Source organism: Sapajus apella, unplaced genomic scaffold (assembly GCF_009761245.1).
Source record: "Sapajus apella isolate SASKATOON/1434 unplaced genomic scaffold, GSC_monkey_1.0 scaffold34, whole genome shotgun sequence".
NCBI classification, from domain to species: Eukaryota; Metazoa; Chordata; class Mammalia; order Primates; family Cebidae; genus Sapajus; species Sapajus apella.
In genome coordinates this window covers 14,416,421-14,432,626 of record NW_022436974.1, presented here as the reverse complement: position 1 = coordinate 14,432,626, position 16,206 = coordinate 14,416,421, and the positions used below count along the sequence as shown (strand labels likewise).

Below are 16,206 nucleotides of genomic sequence, written 5' to 3'. Positions count from 1 at the left end.
GAGACATAGGACTATAGCAGACACTGCTAGTTGCCCCTCATCTCCTCAAATCTGTTTTTTTTTTCTTCCCATTTTGCTCAGTAATAAAACCTTAGATGTTAGCTGGGCATTTGTCCAATTAATTAAAAAGATTGTATTCCCCAGCCTCTCTTGCAATGAAGTGTGTCCATGTGATTAAGCTTTGTCCAAAGAATTTAAGTTGAAGTAGTTTGTATGGATCTTCTGGGAAGTTTTCTTTTCTTTTCTTTTTCTTTTGAGACAGTCTTGCTCTGTTGCCCAGGCTGGAGTGCAGTGGCCCAGTCTCGGCTTGCGGGTTCAAGGGATTCTCTTGCCTCAGCCTCCCAAGTAACTGAGACTGCAGGCACCCACCACCATGCCCATCTAATTTTTGTATTTTTAATAGAGATGGGGTTTCACCACATTGACAAGGCTGGTCTCAAACTCTTGACCTTGTGATCCACCTGCCTCAGCCTCCCAAAGTACTGGGATTACAGGTGTGAGCCACTGCAGCCCAGACCAGAGAAGTTTTCTTAAAGAAAGGAAGTATGCCCTTCTCTTCCCCACCCGCTCCCACCCTTTTTTTTTTCTGAGACAGAGTCTCTCTCTGTTATCCAGGCTGGAGTGTAGTGGCGTGATCTTGGCCAACTGCAACCTTCGCTTTCTGAGTTCAAGCGATTCTCCTGCATCAGCCCCAGAGTAGCTAGGTTTACAGGTGCCTATCACCACTTTCAGCTAATTTTTGTATTTTTAGTAGAGACAGGGTTTCCCCATGTTGGCCAGGCTGGTCTCAAACCCCTGACCACAAGGGATCCACCCGCCTCAGCCTCTCAAAGTACTGGGATTTCAGGTATGAGCCACAGCGCCTGGCCTCTCTTCCCTTTTTGCTGGTCTTCCTGGCTAGCATATTGATATCATGCTAGGTGATGGAGTTATTTTATAAGTTAGGATGGAAATCACAGGTAGCAGTTGGCATAGCAACCTGTCAGAAAGAAGCTGGGATTCCTAATCGTTATGGAGCCACCACTTTATCCTAGGATTGTCTACCTTTACCTGAGAGAAAGAAACTTTTATCTTTTTGCCATTGTTGTTTTGGGCTTTTCAAATGAATATTCCTCTTTTATTTTCTTCTAACAACTACACCTATCTGATGTTATCTTGTTCAGTTTTCTTATTTTCTGTCTTCTCCCTGTGCAGAGCTAGTTTCATGAAAATAAATATCTTTCTGTCTGTCTTGTTTCTGTCTGTTTCTTTAGCACAGTGCCTGGAAAATAGTAATGACTCAGTAAATATTTCTAGATGAATGAATGAAGACTAGAAGATTAGCATGAAATTCTTCTAAAGGTAGTTCGTTTCTGCTTTAAGACACTATGGAGTTTAGAATTCCAAAGAAACTGGTAGGGTGTTATACCCGAGGAAATTGACAGAGGGGTTATATGACTCAGGCAACACACGACCCTTGTCATGCTAATTGTTGGTCAAGCCTAGCCAGGTCTACAGTGTGTGCTATTTGGTTGATAAGCACCTATCAAGGATGCTGTGGACAGGATTGCAACGTGACGTAGAGTTCGGACAGCATGACCTATTATTGACCTTCCCCACACGGTCGGGGTATGAACATAGCTGAGATTTTTCAAGCCTTCCCAGGTACCACATAGCTTGGAAAGCCCAGCAACTGGGTGCAGTTCAGTTGCAACTAGCAGGTAGCAAGTAGCAGGCAGCCCTAGCTGTTTATTACCTAGGACTCTCGGGAAGGCGAGCTGGCAGTGCTGGGGAGGACGTTTCTCCCAGGTATTCCTCTGGCAACCCTCTTCCTCCACCAGGTCTCAACAAAGACATTTAATCCCTTTCTTCCACTATCCTCCCTTCTACTTGGCTTGGTTTTGGAAGCTGAAGTACAATTTGACCAAGCCACCTCCCACTGCACTTCTGCCAGAGGCGGCGCGTCCCCGAGCTCCTCTCCCTCGCGTATGGCCAGCTCTCGGTGGGCTAAGCCTCCGCTCACCTCCCGACACCGCGTTCTGAGCGACATCGCGCGCCGCCGCCGCCGCGGGAGCGCGTCCCAGCGGAGGCCCTCTTGCGGGAGCGCGCACGCGCCGTCTCTCCCCGCCTCCCCGGTGCGCGTCCCGCCCCCTTGAACAGCGATACGCCGAGCGCTCAACATCCGAGGACTTTGGCCCGGAGTAACCCCGCTCTCGTGACCTTTCCCCTGCATTCGGCACCTCCGGCTGCCGGCGGGGACAGAGGCTGGCAGCTGGGCTCTCGCGCCCCTTCCTGCAGAGCGCAGGCTCTCCCCCTCCCGGCTCCTCCGCGCTGTTCCTCGTCATGGCGGCCATCAGCAAGTCCATCCCTCATAACTGCTATGAGATCGGCCACACTTGGCACCCTTCCTGCTGCGTCTCCTTCCTGCAGATCACTGGGGGCGCCCTGGAGGAGTCCCTGAAGATCTATGCCCCTCTGTACTTGGTGAGACCCGTCAGCCCTCCCGCAGGGAGAGTTTAGTGTTGGAGGATGGGCCGCGGGCTGCAGTTGGTGCTCCCGAGGGGCTCTGGGGGACTTGCCTTGTGTCGGGCTTTCTTTTGGAGGGGTCGGAGTGTTTTGGGGGCGACCAGGGTATAGGGAGTCGCAAGGGGAGGATATCCCAGTTCTTGCACGGGAGAAGGAGGAGGGGAATTAGAGGTTGAGCTGTCATCTGAATGCCTGTTGCTAGGAAGAGGATAGGCTCCCAACTTTTAGGATTAAGTTTAGGACACTTAAAAACGTGAATTCAAAGACCACCGTTATTTTCCTCTGGCCTGCCTTGTGACGGAGAGGTATCTGTAGGTCAGTGAGGCTATGAGAAGGACCTGCAATTGTCCATCATCTGATTTCCCCTGTTTTATTTTGCCTTTTTTTTTTTTTTTTTTTTAAATGAAGAAGGCATATTTGACCCTAAATCCCTGTGACCTCAGATCTTGACTCAGTTTTGAGATGACAGGACTGTGATTTGGGGGTTTTGCAAGCATTTTTGCAAGTTCACAGAACGGACTCTTGGGATGAGATTGTTTGTGGTGATTTAAAGGGTGATGCCAGTCTTTGAGTCAGTGAACTTGGTTAGGACATCTGACTTTGTGTCACCTAGTTCCTTCTGTTACACAACTTTATATATAGGTCAATTAATGGGGAATATTTGGCAATATATATGTAACACTGAGGACTATTAAAAATGTTCTTAAATGTTCTCGCCAAAATCTTTTTTCAATAACCTTATCCTTGATATTAAAGGTTTATTATTAATTGGGCCATTGAAGTGCATTGTCTCATTTTCTTGCCTTACAGAGTTTGTGCCCTAAGAAGACAGAGATCATATTTTTGTATGTCTTCTAAAAGTTTCAATATTTAGCAGGTGATCAATTATTATTTCTCATTGAAGTACTTTAGGTTTATACCCTAATGTCCCTGAAAGTGTGTCATGACTGTATCTGTAATACTACTTGAAAAGTCGGATTATTTATTTCAGAGATAACACAGGTGGTGATACGTTGTCTGTGGTTGCAGACACCCATTTCATTTTTACTGTGTGGACTGATGTTTCTCAAATGTTAATGTGTGTTAGGAATCCCCTGAGGATTATGTTAAAATGGGAGTTCTAATTCATTAGGTCCTAGTGGGGCCTGAGCCTCTGCTTTCCTAACAAACTCCCAAGTAATGCTGATAGTGGGGGCTGCACTTTGAATAATAAAGATCTAGAGTAGAGGCTAATAATTATTATTGGAGCTAGATTTTTTTTTTTTTTTTTTTTTTTTTTTTTTTTTGAGATGGAGTCTTGCTCTGTTGCCTAGACTGGAGTGCAGTGGTGTGATCTTCTCTCACTGCAACCTCCACTTCCCAGGTTCAAGCAGTTGTCCTGCCTCAGCCCCGCAAGTAGCTGAAATTACAGGTGCGAGCCACTATGCCCAGCTAATTGTTTTGTATTTTTAGTAGAGATGGGGTTTCACCATGTTGGCCAGGCTGGTTTCGAACTCCTGGCCTCAAGTAACCTGCCCACCTCTGCCCCCCAAAGTGCTGGGATTACAAGCCTGAGCCACCGCACCTGGCCTGGAGCTGGAAATTTTTTTCTCGATTTTCTTTCACAAAGATTCATGTTTATCTGCTTTTCCACATTCATTGTGGCCAGTCTATTTTTTTTGGAGACAGAGTCTTGTTGCATTGGCATTCAGGCTGGAGTGTAGTGACACACTCACAGCTCACTGTATAAGGCTCAGATTTGTAAAAATTAAAACATCTACAAACATTGAACTCTGGATATACAACTATACAAAAGATTGTTCCTGTCCTCAGAGGATTATGATATAGGTGGGGAGAGAGTTTATGCTATCTACTTCTCCCTCGGAAAATCCATAGCACTTTTCATTCATTTATTCATTCACTTAACAAATATTTGTTGAATGCCTAATACTTGTTACATCTATAGCCTATATAATTTATGGATTATATTCTATGATAGGGAAGCTCAGGGTAGCAACAGGAATGTAGGTTCTCCTACTCCAACAAGGTGGGTTGGAGGGGTGTTTAGGAAAAAGAGTTGTGTTTTACTCTTATATCTCCAACCGGATTAAGTACTTATTGAGGGTAAATTTTCCATCTCATGTGGCCTTGTACCCTTTCATCTGTGTATTTGAAACTTTGGGTTGCTACTCATCGGTAGTTGTGAAATAAAATTAGTGGGAACTGAATAGCATTTTATTTTATATTAAGTGAAATGGAAGAATATAGAAAATGTTAGAACACATTGCACATACTAAGGATAAGCATTGTTTCGTGACAGTTTTCTTTCAGTTATCCATGTAGGTGTGGGTGGGGCTACTGGGAGCATATAGCTGTTCTCTATAAGTATTGGATAGTTGATTAAATGTATACCCCCATGTACTAAGATGCAAGGTGGCTGTGGTGGAAAGAAGTTGGACTTTAAAAAGGGATTAGGTCAGGCCTGGTGGCTCATGCCTGTAATCCTGAAACAGAGGCCAATGTGGGTGGATCACCTGAAGTCAGGAGTTCAAGACTAGCCAGCCTGATCAACATGGTGAAACCCTGTCCCTACTAAAAATGCAAAATTAGCCGGGTGTGGTGGCGCATGCCTGTAATCCCAGCTACTTGGGAAGCTGAGGCAGGAGAATTGCTTGAAACTGGGAGGCAGAGGTTATAGTGAGCTAAGATTACAAGATTGCACTCCAGCCTGGGCAACAATAGCAAAAGTCCATCTCAAAAAAAAAAAGAAAAGGGGCATCAGGGATATCAGGATTTGAATCTCAGCTCTATCAATTACCAGCTATTTGATTTTGTTTATGTTACTTTATCTTTCTTTTTGAGAATTAGATGAAACAATGCATTTATGTATCACATATTTTCTAGTTTATCATAGGTTTTGAATAGTTAGGCATATTCTTCTTCCTCCCTTCTCCAGTGGCACTTAAGAGTGAAGTTCATGGAAGATGGGTAGGGAAGGCTCCCCGAAGTAAGTGGCCCTTGACTTGTGCCTTGAGGATAAGGCTGTACAGACATTCATTCATGCAGTAGGTATTTATAGAGTACCTATTCTTAATGGAGAGGAGGGAGGATACTGTAAATTGAGGCAGGTTTTGTAAGAGAAGCAATGCACACATTGTCTGTAACAGAAGGTTTGCGTACAGGAGTTGTGAGCAATAACAACTTATACTTATTATGTCCTTAGTCCTTTACGTATTTTACCTTTTTTTAATCCTTATATGACTCCATCTTAGTATCCCCGTTTTATAGATAAGACAACTGAAGGTTAGAGACATTGAGTGAGTCACAAGATTTAGAGTTACTAAGGAAAAAGACAGGATTCAGTTCTTGTATGTTTTTTTTTTTTTTTTTGACTGATAAAGTCAGACTGAAGGACAGGCTAAAGGAACTACTGAGGGTTTATTTTTGGGTGTGTGTGCTATTGAGGTTTTTTTTGAGCATAGGGGTTACAAGTACAAAATGATGCTTTCACATGGCTAAATCTAGTAGCACTGGGAAGACTGGAGAGGAAAAATTTTTGAGAAGTTGATGCAGTAGATTCACTAAGCGGTGGAAAGAGTCAGAACTCCCGTGGAATCTCACTCTGCAATTTACTATCAATGTGATCTTCAGAAAAATTACTGAATCACATGGAGCTTCAGTCCCCTTGCTTTGCAGAAGATGATTGTACCCATTTTTTAAGGGCTGTTGGGAGGAGTTAAATAGGATAATAGTCATTAATTATGATCTCTGTCTCTTCCTGTTAAAACAGTTGTTTGTATTTAGACTAGCATAGTACCTCATTAAGTGCTTAATACATGTCCAAATGATTGAAGGTATGAATGCATGAACTCATGAATAGTGCAGGAGTGAAGAGATATTTAGCAGGTCTGCCAGAGAAAATGAAAGCGCAGTTCTAGAGGTATATCCCAGGCAGAATGAGCAGGACTTAGAGGCTAAGGATATTGGGGCAGGTTGAGGACTTGTTTATACTTCTAGATTGTCAAGTCAGATTGTTGCAGCTGCCATTATTGCTAGAAATGGAGAAGTTCTAAAGACAAGCTTGTGTAGGGACCAACGGAGAACTTTTCCCCTTGACCCTCTGAAGGTTCACCAAAAATCACTGACAGGAGGCAGATTGATTAATAGGAGAAAAGGCATGTACAAATTTATTTAACATATATACATGGGAGCCTTCAGAATGAAGACCCCAAAATACAGGGGAAATGATCTGTTTTTATGCTTAGGTTTAACAGAGAATAGACAGCTATGTAGAAATGTGATTGGACATTAAGGATCTAATGCTGATAGACTTGATTGAGCAAGGAAGGCCTGTCTGTCTAGATTCTTCTTGGCCTCTCTGAGCATGCATTCCTTTCTTCTGGGGCAGGACCCTCTCTGGAATGGGGGCTTATGACCTACAGTCAAACAGAGTAGGTCAGATAGTTTCTTTATGGCCAGTTTTTACATGGAAAAGCAAAGGGAAAGTTGGTATATTTTAAGATTTTATGGCTGGCTTTGGGGAAAATGGATTCTGGTTTTTATGACCTGCCTTGGGGAAGATTCTAGTTTCTAGGGCTAGTTCAGGGGAGAATGAGCCTAGGAGACAGAAGAGCAGAAGATCAGTGAAAAATTTCTGCTTCTAAGGCTGTTTCTGAGGAATTCATTTTGGAGTATTGTATTCTGAGCCCCAACATGAAGGAAGATTTTTATACAGAGTATTTTCTGGAGCCTGTAAAAATGGTCTTGTATATCTGCTTTTCATCTGAAACATTATCATGTGTATTGTACTAAACTGATTTCTTCATATCATATTTACTTTCTTGTTCTATGCATCTGCCCTCTTGCTTCTTTTAATCTTGATATCTACAATTGTTCTTAGTATTCACCTTCTACTGTTTAAACCATTTCAAAATATACATGTATGATTCCTTTCATTATAATAGTGAATCTTTGTTTTAACAATTTGTAAAGAACATCAACTCTCACTCATCAATTATTTCTGTAGTTTTTTTTAAAAAACAGATTCTTACATGTTTTGTAGTATATGGTAACAATGTATGAATGTACCAAAAATATATTTTAGGAATTTATATATTTTATTTATTTATTTATCTATTTATTTATTTATTCTGAGATGGAGTTTCACTTTGGTTGCCCAGGCTGAAGTGCAATGGTGTGACCTTGGCTCACTGCAACCTCCGCCTCCTGGGTTCAAGCAATTCTTCTGCCTTAGCCTCCCGAGTAGCTGGGATTATAGGCGTGTGCTACCACACCCAGCTAATTTCGTATTTTTTACTAGAGATGGGGCTTCTCCATGTTGGTCAGGCTGGTCTCGAACTCCCGACCGCAGGTGATCTGCCCACCTCAGCCTTCCAAAGTGCTGGGATTACAGACGTGAACCACTGCGCTCGGACATTTTATTTCTTGAATGTTAATTATTGCCATATATTCTAAATAGGTGGTACCCCTTGCCACACATACATACACACGAAACAGTTATTAAACTGTTTAAACCCTAGACTACCACTAAGATTAAGGAAAGCATAATGCCCTTGTTTTTGTGCCAAATTTAGAATATACAGTGGTCCACTTGGGAGTATGGATTCTATGCTATTAAGATTCTTGGGTACCTTCCCTAAGAAGGAAAATTTGTTCGCTAACCTCAGATGGTTCTAAGACTAAGAACTTTCTTTTCCTAGGTGGTTTTCTTCAGAACCTCTAGGTTAAGGTACTGGCATTTAACCTTTAGCTGAGTCCTAAGTAGAATCTTTTGCATGTTTGGGAAGGAATGACTTAAACACCAGTTTATTTGTTGACCTTTAGATGTTTAGGCTCTTCAGTGGATGAACATATTTACTCAATATTTACTCCCTTTGAACCATATAATCTAAGAAATCTATTAGGTTACAAAGGATCAGTTAATCATTTCTAGGCTCTGAATAAACATTTAAGCCAGAGTTGGAATTCCTAGGAATAAAAAACGATTTATGGACAGTCTCATTGGTTGCTAAATGCTTGAAAACCACTGATTGAAGAAATCAGTTCAGTGTTACAGACTGAGTGTTTAAAGGCAGTGAGTGCTTTAGCAGGCTTTCTGGAGACTACAAGACCAGCAATGAGAGTATAAAAAGTTGTTGGTAATAGGCATTTGTTTTTATTTTTGGCTTAAAAACAAAACAAGAAGAAGAAATCCTGAGATCATTAAAGAATGCAAACTACTGAGAATATCTGTTTGGATTGTCTGAGATTTGGAGACCATGGAATTGTAAATCTCTGCGTAATCCCCCTTTGATTTTTGCTAGAGACCTAGTTTGTGGGGTTGTAAATAAGGGACTGACTTTATCTTTCTATTCAATAACTGAATGATTTTTTCATAATTTGTTATTATCCCTTTGGAGATACAAGTCATTCGGTCTTTTTTTCTTATAAGTGAACAATTGAACGATGGATTTTCCTGTTTAGTAATGTGACATTTTGAGTTTGTTGAAGTTGTTTTTATTTGTGACTTCTTGTTATTCTTCAGCTGCTCTCTGTTGAGTACAAATTGCAGTTTCTAGCATATCACTTCCAGTTGAGAGGTGAGGACTTAATATTGCAGTAAACACATTCTCAACTTACTGTTTCCTGTAGCAGCTAACTCTAAGTAGAGCAGGCCAAATCTGGTTTACCATTATTTGCCTCTTAGTTGTGGTAGATCAGGGATAAAAATGCGTATTGGTAGAAAGAGATCCACCTGGAGGAATGAGGGAGTCAATTCTATACTAATAATTCCTCTGGTAACAGATTTTCCATCAGATTGCTTTCATATCCAACTCATTAGTTGGTTTTATTGTGATACAGATTAGTTTGACTAATCAGGCCTTTTATTCATGTTTTAAAAAACTATATATGCCTGAGCTTTTTGACTCTTAAAAACTTTCTTTCAGTTGTACAGGAGAGCTCTGGAAAAAACAAAACAAAAAACAAAACAAACTTTCTTTTGGTTATTTGCCAATAAATATTGATGAAATATATGATGAGGGGGAGACTGTGATATTTGATGAGGTTAAGTAATATCTGAACCTAGACTATTGGTATTGGAATATTTGTCCCCTGTTTGTTTACCAAGTATTTACTGAGTCTGCTATTCGCAAGGTGCGGTTATGGCAGCTGTGTGCTATGTGGTATGGTGAGGAATAAAGTGAATGAGACATACCTCTTACATTGAGTTTATAGTTTAGGAGGGGAGATTAGGCACATATACTCCTAGAATACAAATTCATTGAGATAAATGCCATAAGGTACAGATAAAATAAAACTAAAAGTTGCCAACAGGGATGGTATGCTTGGAATTGTTTTATAAAGCGTAATCTGACAGTGGCATATGGAACTGTTAGATTAACAGTGTAACTCAGGCCGGGCATGGTCGCTTATGCCTGTAATCCCAGCACTTTGGGAACTGAGGCCAGAGGATCACTTGAGGTCAGGAGTTAGAGACCAACCTGGTCAACATGCTGAAATCCCTCCCTTATTAAAAATACAAAAAACTAGCCAGCGTATTGGTGGGCATTTGTAATCCCAGCTACTTGGGAGACTGAGGTAGGATAATTGCTTGAACCCTAGAGGCAGAAGTTGTACCTGGGAGGCAGAGGTTGCAATGAGCTGAGATCTTGGCTCTCCATCCTGGACAACAGAGACTGTGTCTCTAAAAACAAACAAACAAACAAGCAACAACAACAACAAAAACCAGTAACTCAGATGTAAAGATGTAAGGTAGAAGAATCAAACAAAGCCGTAAGATTTTAAGCCTTGCTTATTGGGATATGTAGAAGGTAGTGCTGTGGAAAAAATATTTTCAGTGAAACATACTGGCTTGCTTTGGGGCATATTGAGTTTTAGTTACTAGTGCAATATATAAGTGGAGAATAACCATGAGGCATTGAGAAATACAGGGCTGCTGTTCTAGAGAGAAACTGAGGCAAGATATTTAGATTTAGGTGTCATAATCATCAAGATGAAAGTTGAAGCTATGATTATGGGTTAGGTCAGCAAGGGAGAGAGTTTAGAAAGAGAAGACAATCTGGAAAATGCTTATAGTTGGAGCAGAGGAAAAGAAAGAAGCAGATAGAGCTGTATGAAGAGCTTGAGGTGATAGTGTTACTAAGTCTTCAGGTAAATGAGTTTTGGGAGGTATTCTAAGAGATGGGAAGAGCATGGGCTTGAATCTCAGTCCTGTCACTTACCAGCTTTGTGACCTTGAGCAAGTTTTTTAACATTTGTGAACCTCAATGTCCTCATCTGTAAAATGAGGATAAAATACCTATCTATTATCCTTTAAAAATGCAAGTCAGCTTTTCTTATTCCTCTGCCCATAACTCTCCAGGGGCTTTCCAATGTAAGACAATGTGAAATCCTTACCATGGCCTTCAGAGCCTTATGTGGCCTGTCTGTTGCTTGTTGAATTATATTTCATGCCATTTTCTTCTTTGCTTTTTCACCTCAATTCAGATTTAATCACATTATTTAATATTTTGAGTCTATGTTTTATGTAATTTACAACAGAGAGCTCTTCATTTCTAGGGAATATCTTAAATTGTACAACAGCCAGTTTGTAAAAAAAAAATGAGTATTTTTATGGAATACATAAAAGGTAACTCTCATTTTATGAGTTATGAATTTGAGAAAAAAATTTGTGCCTCAATTTGTGCATAAACAGTGTATATATGGATATTTTCTTTTATTGATTAAGAAAAGACGATGTGGATTGAAAGGCTGGAACGCAGACTTATTTTGCCTAAATCTGTATAAGGTTTGGAAATGAAAAATGTGGTAAGATCTTGACAATAGATTGATCATTTGCTTATTATCAGATTAGTTATTGAGTACTTAGGTGATAGGTGGTAATTAGGGAAGGGGAGTTAATTGAACTGACTGCTTGACAAGTAATAAAACATTTTAAAGAATGTCTTTTTAAAATGTCAGTACAATTTTTTACATTACAGTTACTTCCATTACTTTTATAGTACAGTGAATGTGAAATATCTTTTCATCCCCAAGGACTTAAACTGGGCACATAGAAAGCCTGATAGTGGTTGATGTTTTGATGGTTAAGGGTCTTATAATATTTTAGATTTATTATTCTTCCATTATCATAGTATAGTAGATAATATAGTACTGTATTAAAGACTTAATTCGAATCTGTATTAACTAGGTTAAACTTTTAATTTGCCTTTTAATTAATCACTAATCTTAGTTTTTTTTCTACTCATTGATATGCTCTTAAGCAATGTTGTAATTCAGGTTTGTGTATTTTTTCCTTCATGTAATAGGAAATGAATCTGTTTTATCTTTGGATACTAGGAATATAGTTAATAAGCATTTGTTAGTGAGCCTGAATAATTAATGAGTCAAGGTAGTATGGTGAATTGATCTTACATACCATATATGAGACTCTGTGTTCCTCATAATTATACTTGAGAGGAATCAGTAATTGAAATAAATAGGCCAGGTGCGGTGGTACACGCCTGTAATCCCAGCACTTTGGGAGGCCAACGTGAGTGGATCACCTGAGGTTAGGAGTTTGAGACCAGCCTGGCCAACATGGTGAAACCCTGTTTCTACTAAATATACAAAAATTAGCTGGGCATGGTGGTGGGTGCCTGTAATCCCAGCTACTTGGGAGGCTGAGGCAGGAGAATTGCTTGAACCCAGGAGTTGGAGGTTACAGTGAGCGGAGATCACACCACTATGATCTGGGTGTGGGTGAGAGAGCAAGACTCCATCTCAAAAAAAAAAAAAAAAAACAAAAAAAAAAAGAAAAGAAAACTATTAAAGAAGAGTGCTAAATCAAGAATCATCAGATTGGAGCAAGTTCCTTTTATAAGAATGCTGAATTTTTTCAACTTACTGTCATTTATTTTATATAGCCTTTTGACTCATTAGATTTGTCAGGTTGCTTTCATTTCTTGATTCTTACTTGATCTTGGGGGTTTAAATTGTGATTAATTCACTTTGGGAGTTTTCTTGAAAGATTCTGCACCTATTGGCAGTGATGAAGGAAGGCTTGTTTTGATTAGCTTCAATTTTTAAGCCTTGAAAGAAATAGAAATAGACATGGGATCTGTTTTTTAGACCTGCATGTCAGAAACTTGCAAGCACAGGAGGCACTGAATTAACCAGGACTATCCTGAATTTCGATGTGCCTTTGGTTGCATTTAGAGCCCATGGAGTGTAGTATAACTGTTTTTACTCTGAATCTAAATTTCCTTTCATTGTCTCTTTTCTACCCTTATTTCATTCATCAAATATTACATGTAACCTATAATGAGTGAGAAATACTGGAGTGAGGAGAACCTGGAGGTTAACAGTGAAGGGGGAAGATAAACTTAAATACACATGAAATTATCTGTGATAAGCGCTATTAAGAAGACATACAGAGTGCTAGTAGGCTGTCTTACAAGAGGATCCATTCTAGTTTAGAAGGTTTGGGAAGCCTTTCCTAAGGAAGTGACATGGTGATTATATGAATATAATGAAGTGAACATATGTTAGGTTTAACATTTATGGGACAAAAACCAAATTTTAACATGAAGAAATCAAGAGAAATAAGGAGCAATTACTTTATAGAAAGAGAGCTTATTTGACAGTTTCACAAATCCAATACTGTGGTGGAGAATTTGGCCTTTACTTAACTTGAAGGCAAAGGCAGTAAGAAAACTTCACTGCCTACAAATACTTAATAAACAGATGCTCTGAATCTGAAGCTTCCTTTTAATAAAATCTATGTTTTAAGTTATAGTAGTCAGAAATTTTCACTTACAAATGTTAGAAAAACTATTTTGAACAACTTCTCTTTGTCTTCCCACATTTAAAGGTAAGTTGAGATTGTTTTAGACAAAACTGTGAAGTCTAAGAAGTTAAACCTCTTTTTTTTTCTTTTTTTTTTTGAGATGGAGTTGTGCTCTTGCTGCCCAGGCTGGAGTGCAGTAGTGCAGTCTTGGCTGACGGCAGCCTCTGCCTCCTGGGTTCAAGTGATTTTCCTGCTTAATCCTCCCAGGTGGCTGAGATTACAAGTGTGAGCCACCATGCTTTGCTAGTTTTGTATTTTTAGAAGAGACGGGATTTCACCATGTTGATAAGGCTGTTCTTGAACTCCTGATCTCACGTGATCCACCTGCCTCTGTTACAGGAAAGAGATCTGTATTTAGACTCCAAGAGAGGGTTCTTGGATTTTCTGCAAGAAAGAATTCAGGGCAAGTCCGCAGTGCAAAGCAAAAGCAAATTTATTAAGAAATTATAGTTATGAAAGAACAGCTACTCCGTAGACAGTAGAATGTTCCTGAAAGTAAGAAGAGGATCATTTCCACTCTAGGTACAATGCTTGTATATATGGCGATATGTGCTCTGCTATTAGGGTTTGTGATAAAGGATTAATTTTCTTAATTACTATATTTTGCAAGAATTGATATTATTATTGTTAAAGCAAAATTAGGAATGCCTTTGTTATTCAGCCATCAGGATATCTGGGCATTCCCAAGTCTGCGTCTGTTTAGGAAACATTATTAATTTGTTCCCTTAACTGTAAACATCAGAGGCTAGGAATGCCTGATTTTCTGAGAATGCAGCCCAGCACATCTCAGCTTCATTTTCCTAGCTGTCACTCAAAATGGAATTTCTCTGTCTCACATACCTCTAACACCTTGGCCTCCCAAAGTGCTGGGATTACAGGTGTGAGTCACCACACTCGACCAAGCATCCTTTTAAAGCTTTCTTTTTTGTGTTGTTTTCTTTTTTTCCAGTGGCTAAATTTCATGATTAGATTTCTGGTTCAAGTAGGTGGTTAGGGTTACCCTATCAAAGAATAGTAAAGGATTTTATATTCATCAAATGGTTGATGGACTCATTATTAGACTTTAATATGAGTGAGTTGAAGTGTAGTTTAAATCTTTTAGCATTGGCTTAATCATCTTTTTAATGGAATTTATGAATCAACAAATAGTGAAGCAGTTGTTATTTTTTAGTCAAGATAGTTACTGTTATCTGTGATTTCTTCTCTTTCTCAAATCATCCTTACTTTCTGGTCTTGAACTCTTAGTGTTCATGAGTTCTGTTTAAAGGGTTCAATTCATTGCCCAATATTCACTCAGTTTATCACCCAGTATTTTATGGGAGAGACTGCAACAAATATGTATACTTCCTATTTTTCATCTGAATATTCTTGTTCAATTAGAAATGTATTAGATTTTTTTCTATTAATTGAAATATTTCACATTAGAGTCCATAATATTTGTACTTAAGTATGCAGAAGATGGCAGGGTATGAAAGAGTGTTTTTGGTTTAAAGTTGCTGTGCTGCATGTAAGTTACATCACTGAAAGTTGAAGTGACAGGTATGTGTTTTCAAGACTGTCCCAATATTATAAAAATATTGGTATTACTCAGTTTTGAACATGGGTATAATGTATGCAGGGTTCAATCTGAGTCTTGTTCCTGATTATATTTTGTTTCAGTATTGTAACTTAAGTATATTTTTATGTTTATCTTGAAAGCCTATCTCAACTATTACATAAAAATTTTTAAATGTAGGAGAGGAAGGCTATTTCAGGTAGGGTATGTAGTAAGGCTTAATGATCATCACTGAAGTTTGGTGGTATGATTTTCATTATAGGGACGCTTTACAGTATAATAGTTATGGAAAACTTTTGAAGATTGCATGTGTCTTCTCACATATATTATTAACAAGTTGCCCTAGTTTTTTGGCTTGTTTGTTTTGTTTTTAATAAGCTGGTTGTTTGTCTCTGTTGAGGCAGCATGGTGTAATGCACTGGGTGTGTGTTACAAGATCTGATTTTTTGTTTTGCTTTCCGATTTGTGATGCGATTTCTTCATTCATAAACAAAAGAGAATCTTGCCTTAACAACTTCATGGCTTGCTATGGAAATCATATGAGATTGTGCACATATAAAAACTGTAAGAAGATAGGTAAATATTGCTGTATGATACTGGTTTCTTGTCATTTTGTTTGAGATATTTATATTTGGCTTTTGTAGCTTATGATTCTAACCTTAAAAATAAAGATGTTGGAAACAATTCAGATTTAGCTTATTAGAATTCTTCAAAGAAACGGAAGCCTCGTGTGTGTTTGTGTGTGTGTGTGTAAATTAAGGAATTGACTTACAATTTTGGAGGCTTAATAAATGCCAAGATCTGCAGTTGGCATGCTGGAGAGTCAGAGAGCCAATGTGTAATTCCAGTCTGAGTCCAAAGGTCTGAGTTCTAGAAGACAAAATGGTGTGAGTTCCAGTCCGAAGTCCAGCAGGCTGTAGACCCAAGAACTGATGTTTCAGCCAGGTCTGAAGGCAGGAAAATACCAGTATCCTAGCTCAAGAAATCACACAGGAGGAGTTTGTATTTTGTTCTCTTCAGGTCTTTAACTGAGGGGATGAAGCCTACTCACATTAGGAAGGGCAATATGTTTTTCTCAGCCTATTGATTCAAATGTTAATCTCACCTAGAAGCACTCTCATAGACATACCCAGAATAATAATTTGACCAAACGTCTAGGCATTCATTGGCCCAGTCAGGTTGATACGTAAAATTAAACATGGTATGGTATGCAGGAAAATTTGTTTGTTGCAAAAAGTAATTCTATTTCCTTTATTATGCTTTTTTTTTTTTTTTTTTTTTTTTTTTTTTTTTTTTTGGTTTTTTTTTTTTTTTTTTT

General features: G+C 39.1%; 1 protein-coding gene across 5 annotated transcripts in view; it reads left to right on the top strand.

Annotated features, from left to right (window-relative positions):
• The window catches only part of TMEM135 (transmembrane protein 135), a 341,452-nt gene that overhangs the window by 88,064 nt on the left and 237,182 nt on the right, over positions 1-16,206 (top strand). For 4 of the 5 annotated variants that reach the window (XR_004274291.1, XM_032295829.1, XM_032295828.1 and 1 more), the window contains exon 1: positions 2,107-2,463. The exons of the other annotated variant lie outside the window; for it this stretch is intronic. Coding sequence is in view for 3 of the 4 variants with exons in the window: in XM_032295829.1 (XP_032151720.1) it covers positions 2,323-2,463 (141 nt within the window). In the remaining variant the exon portion in view is untranslated. Of the gene's footprint in view, positions 1-2,106; positions 2,464-16,206 lie in introns of those variants that run through there. 5 annotated transcript variants of the gene reach the window in all.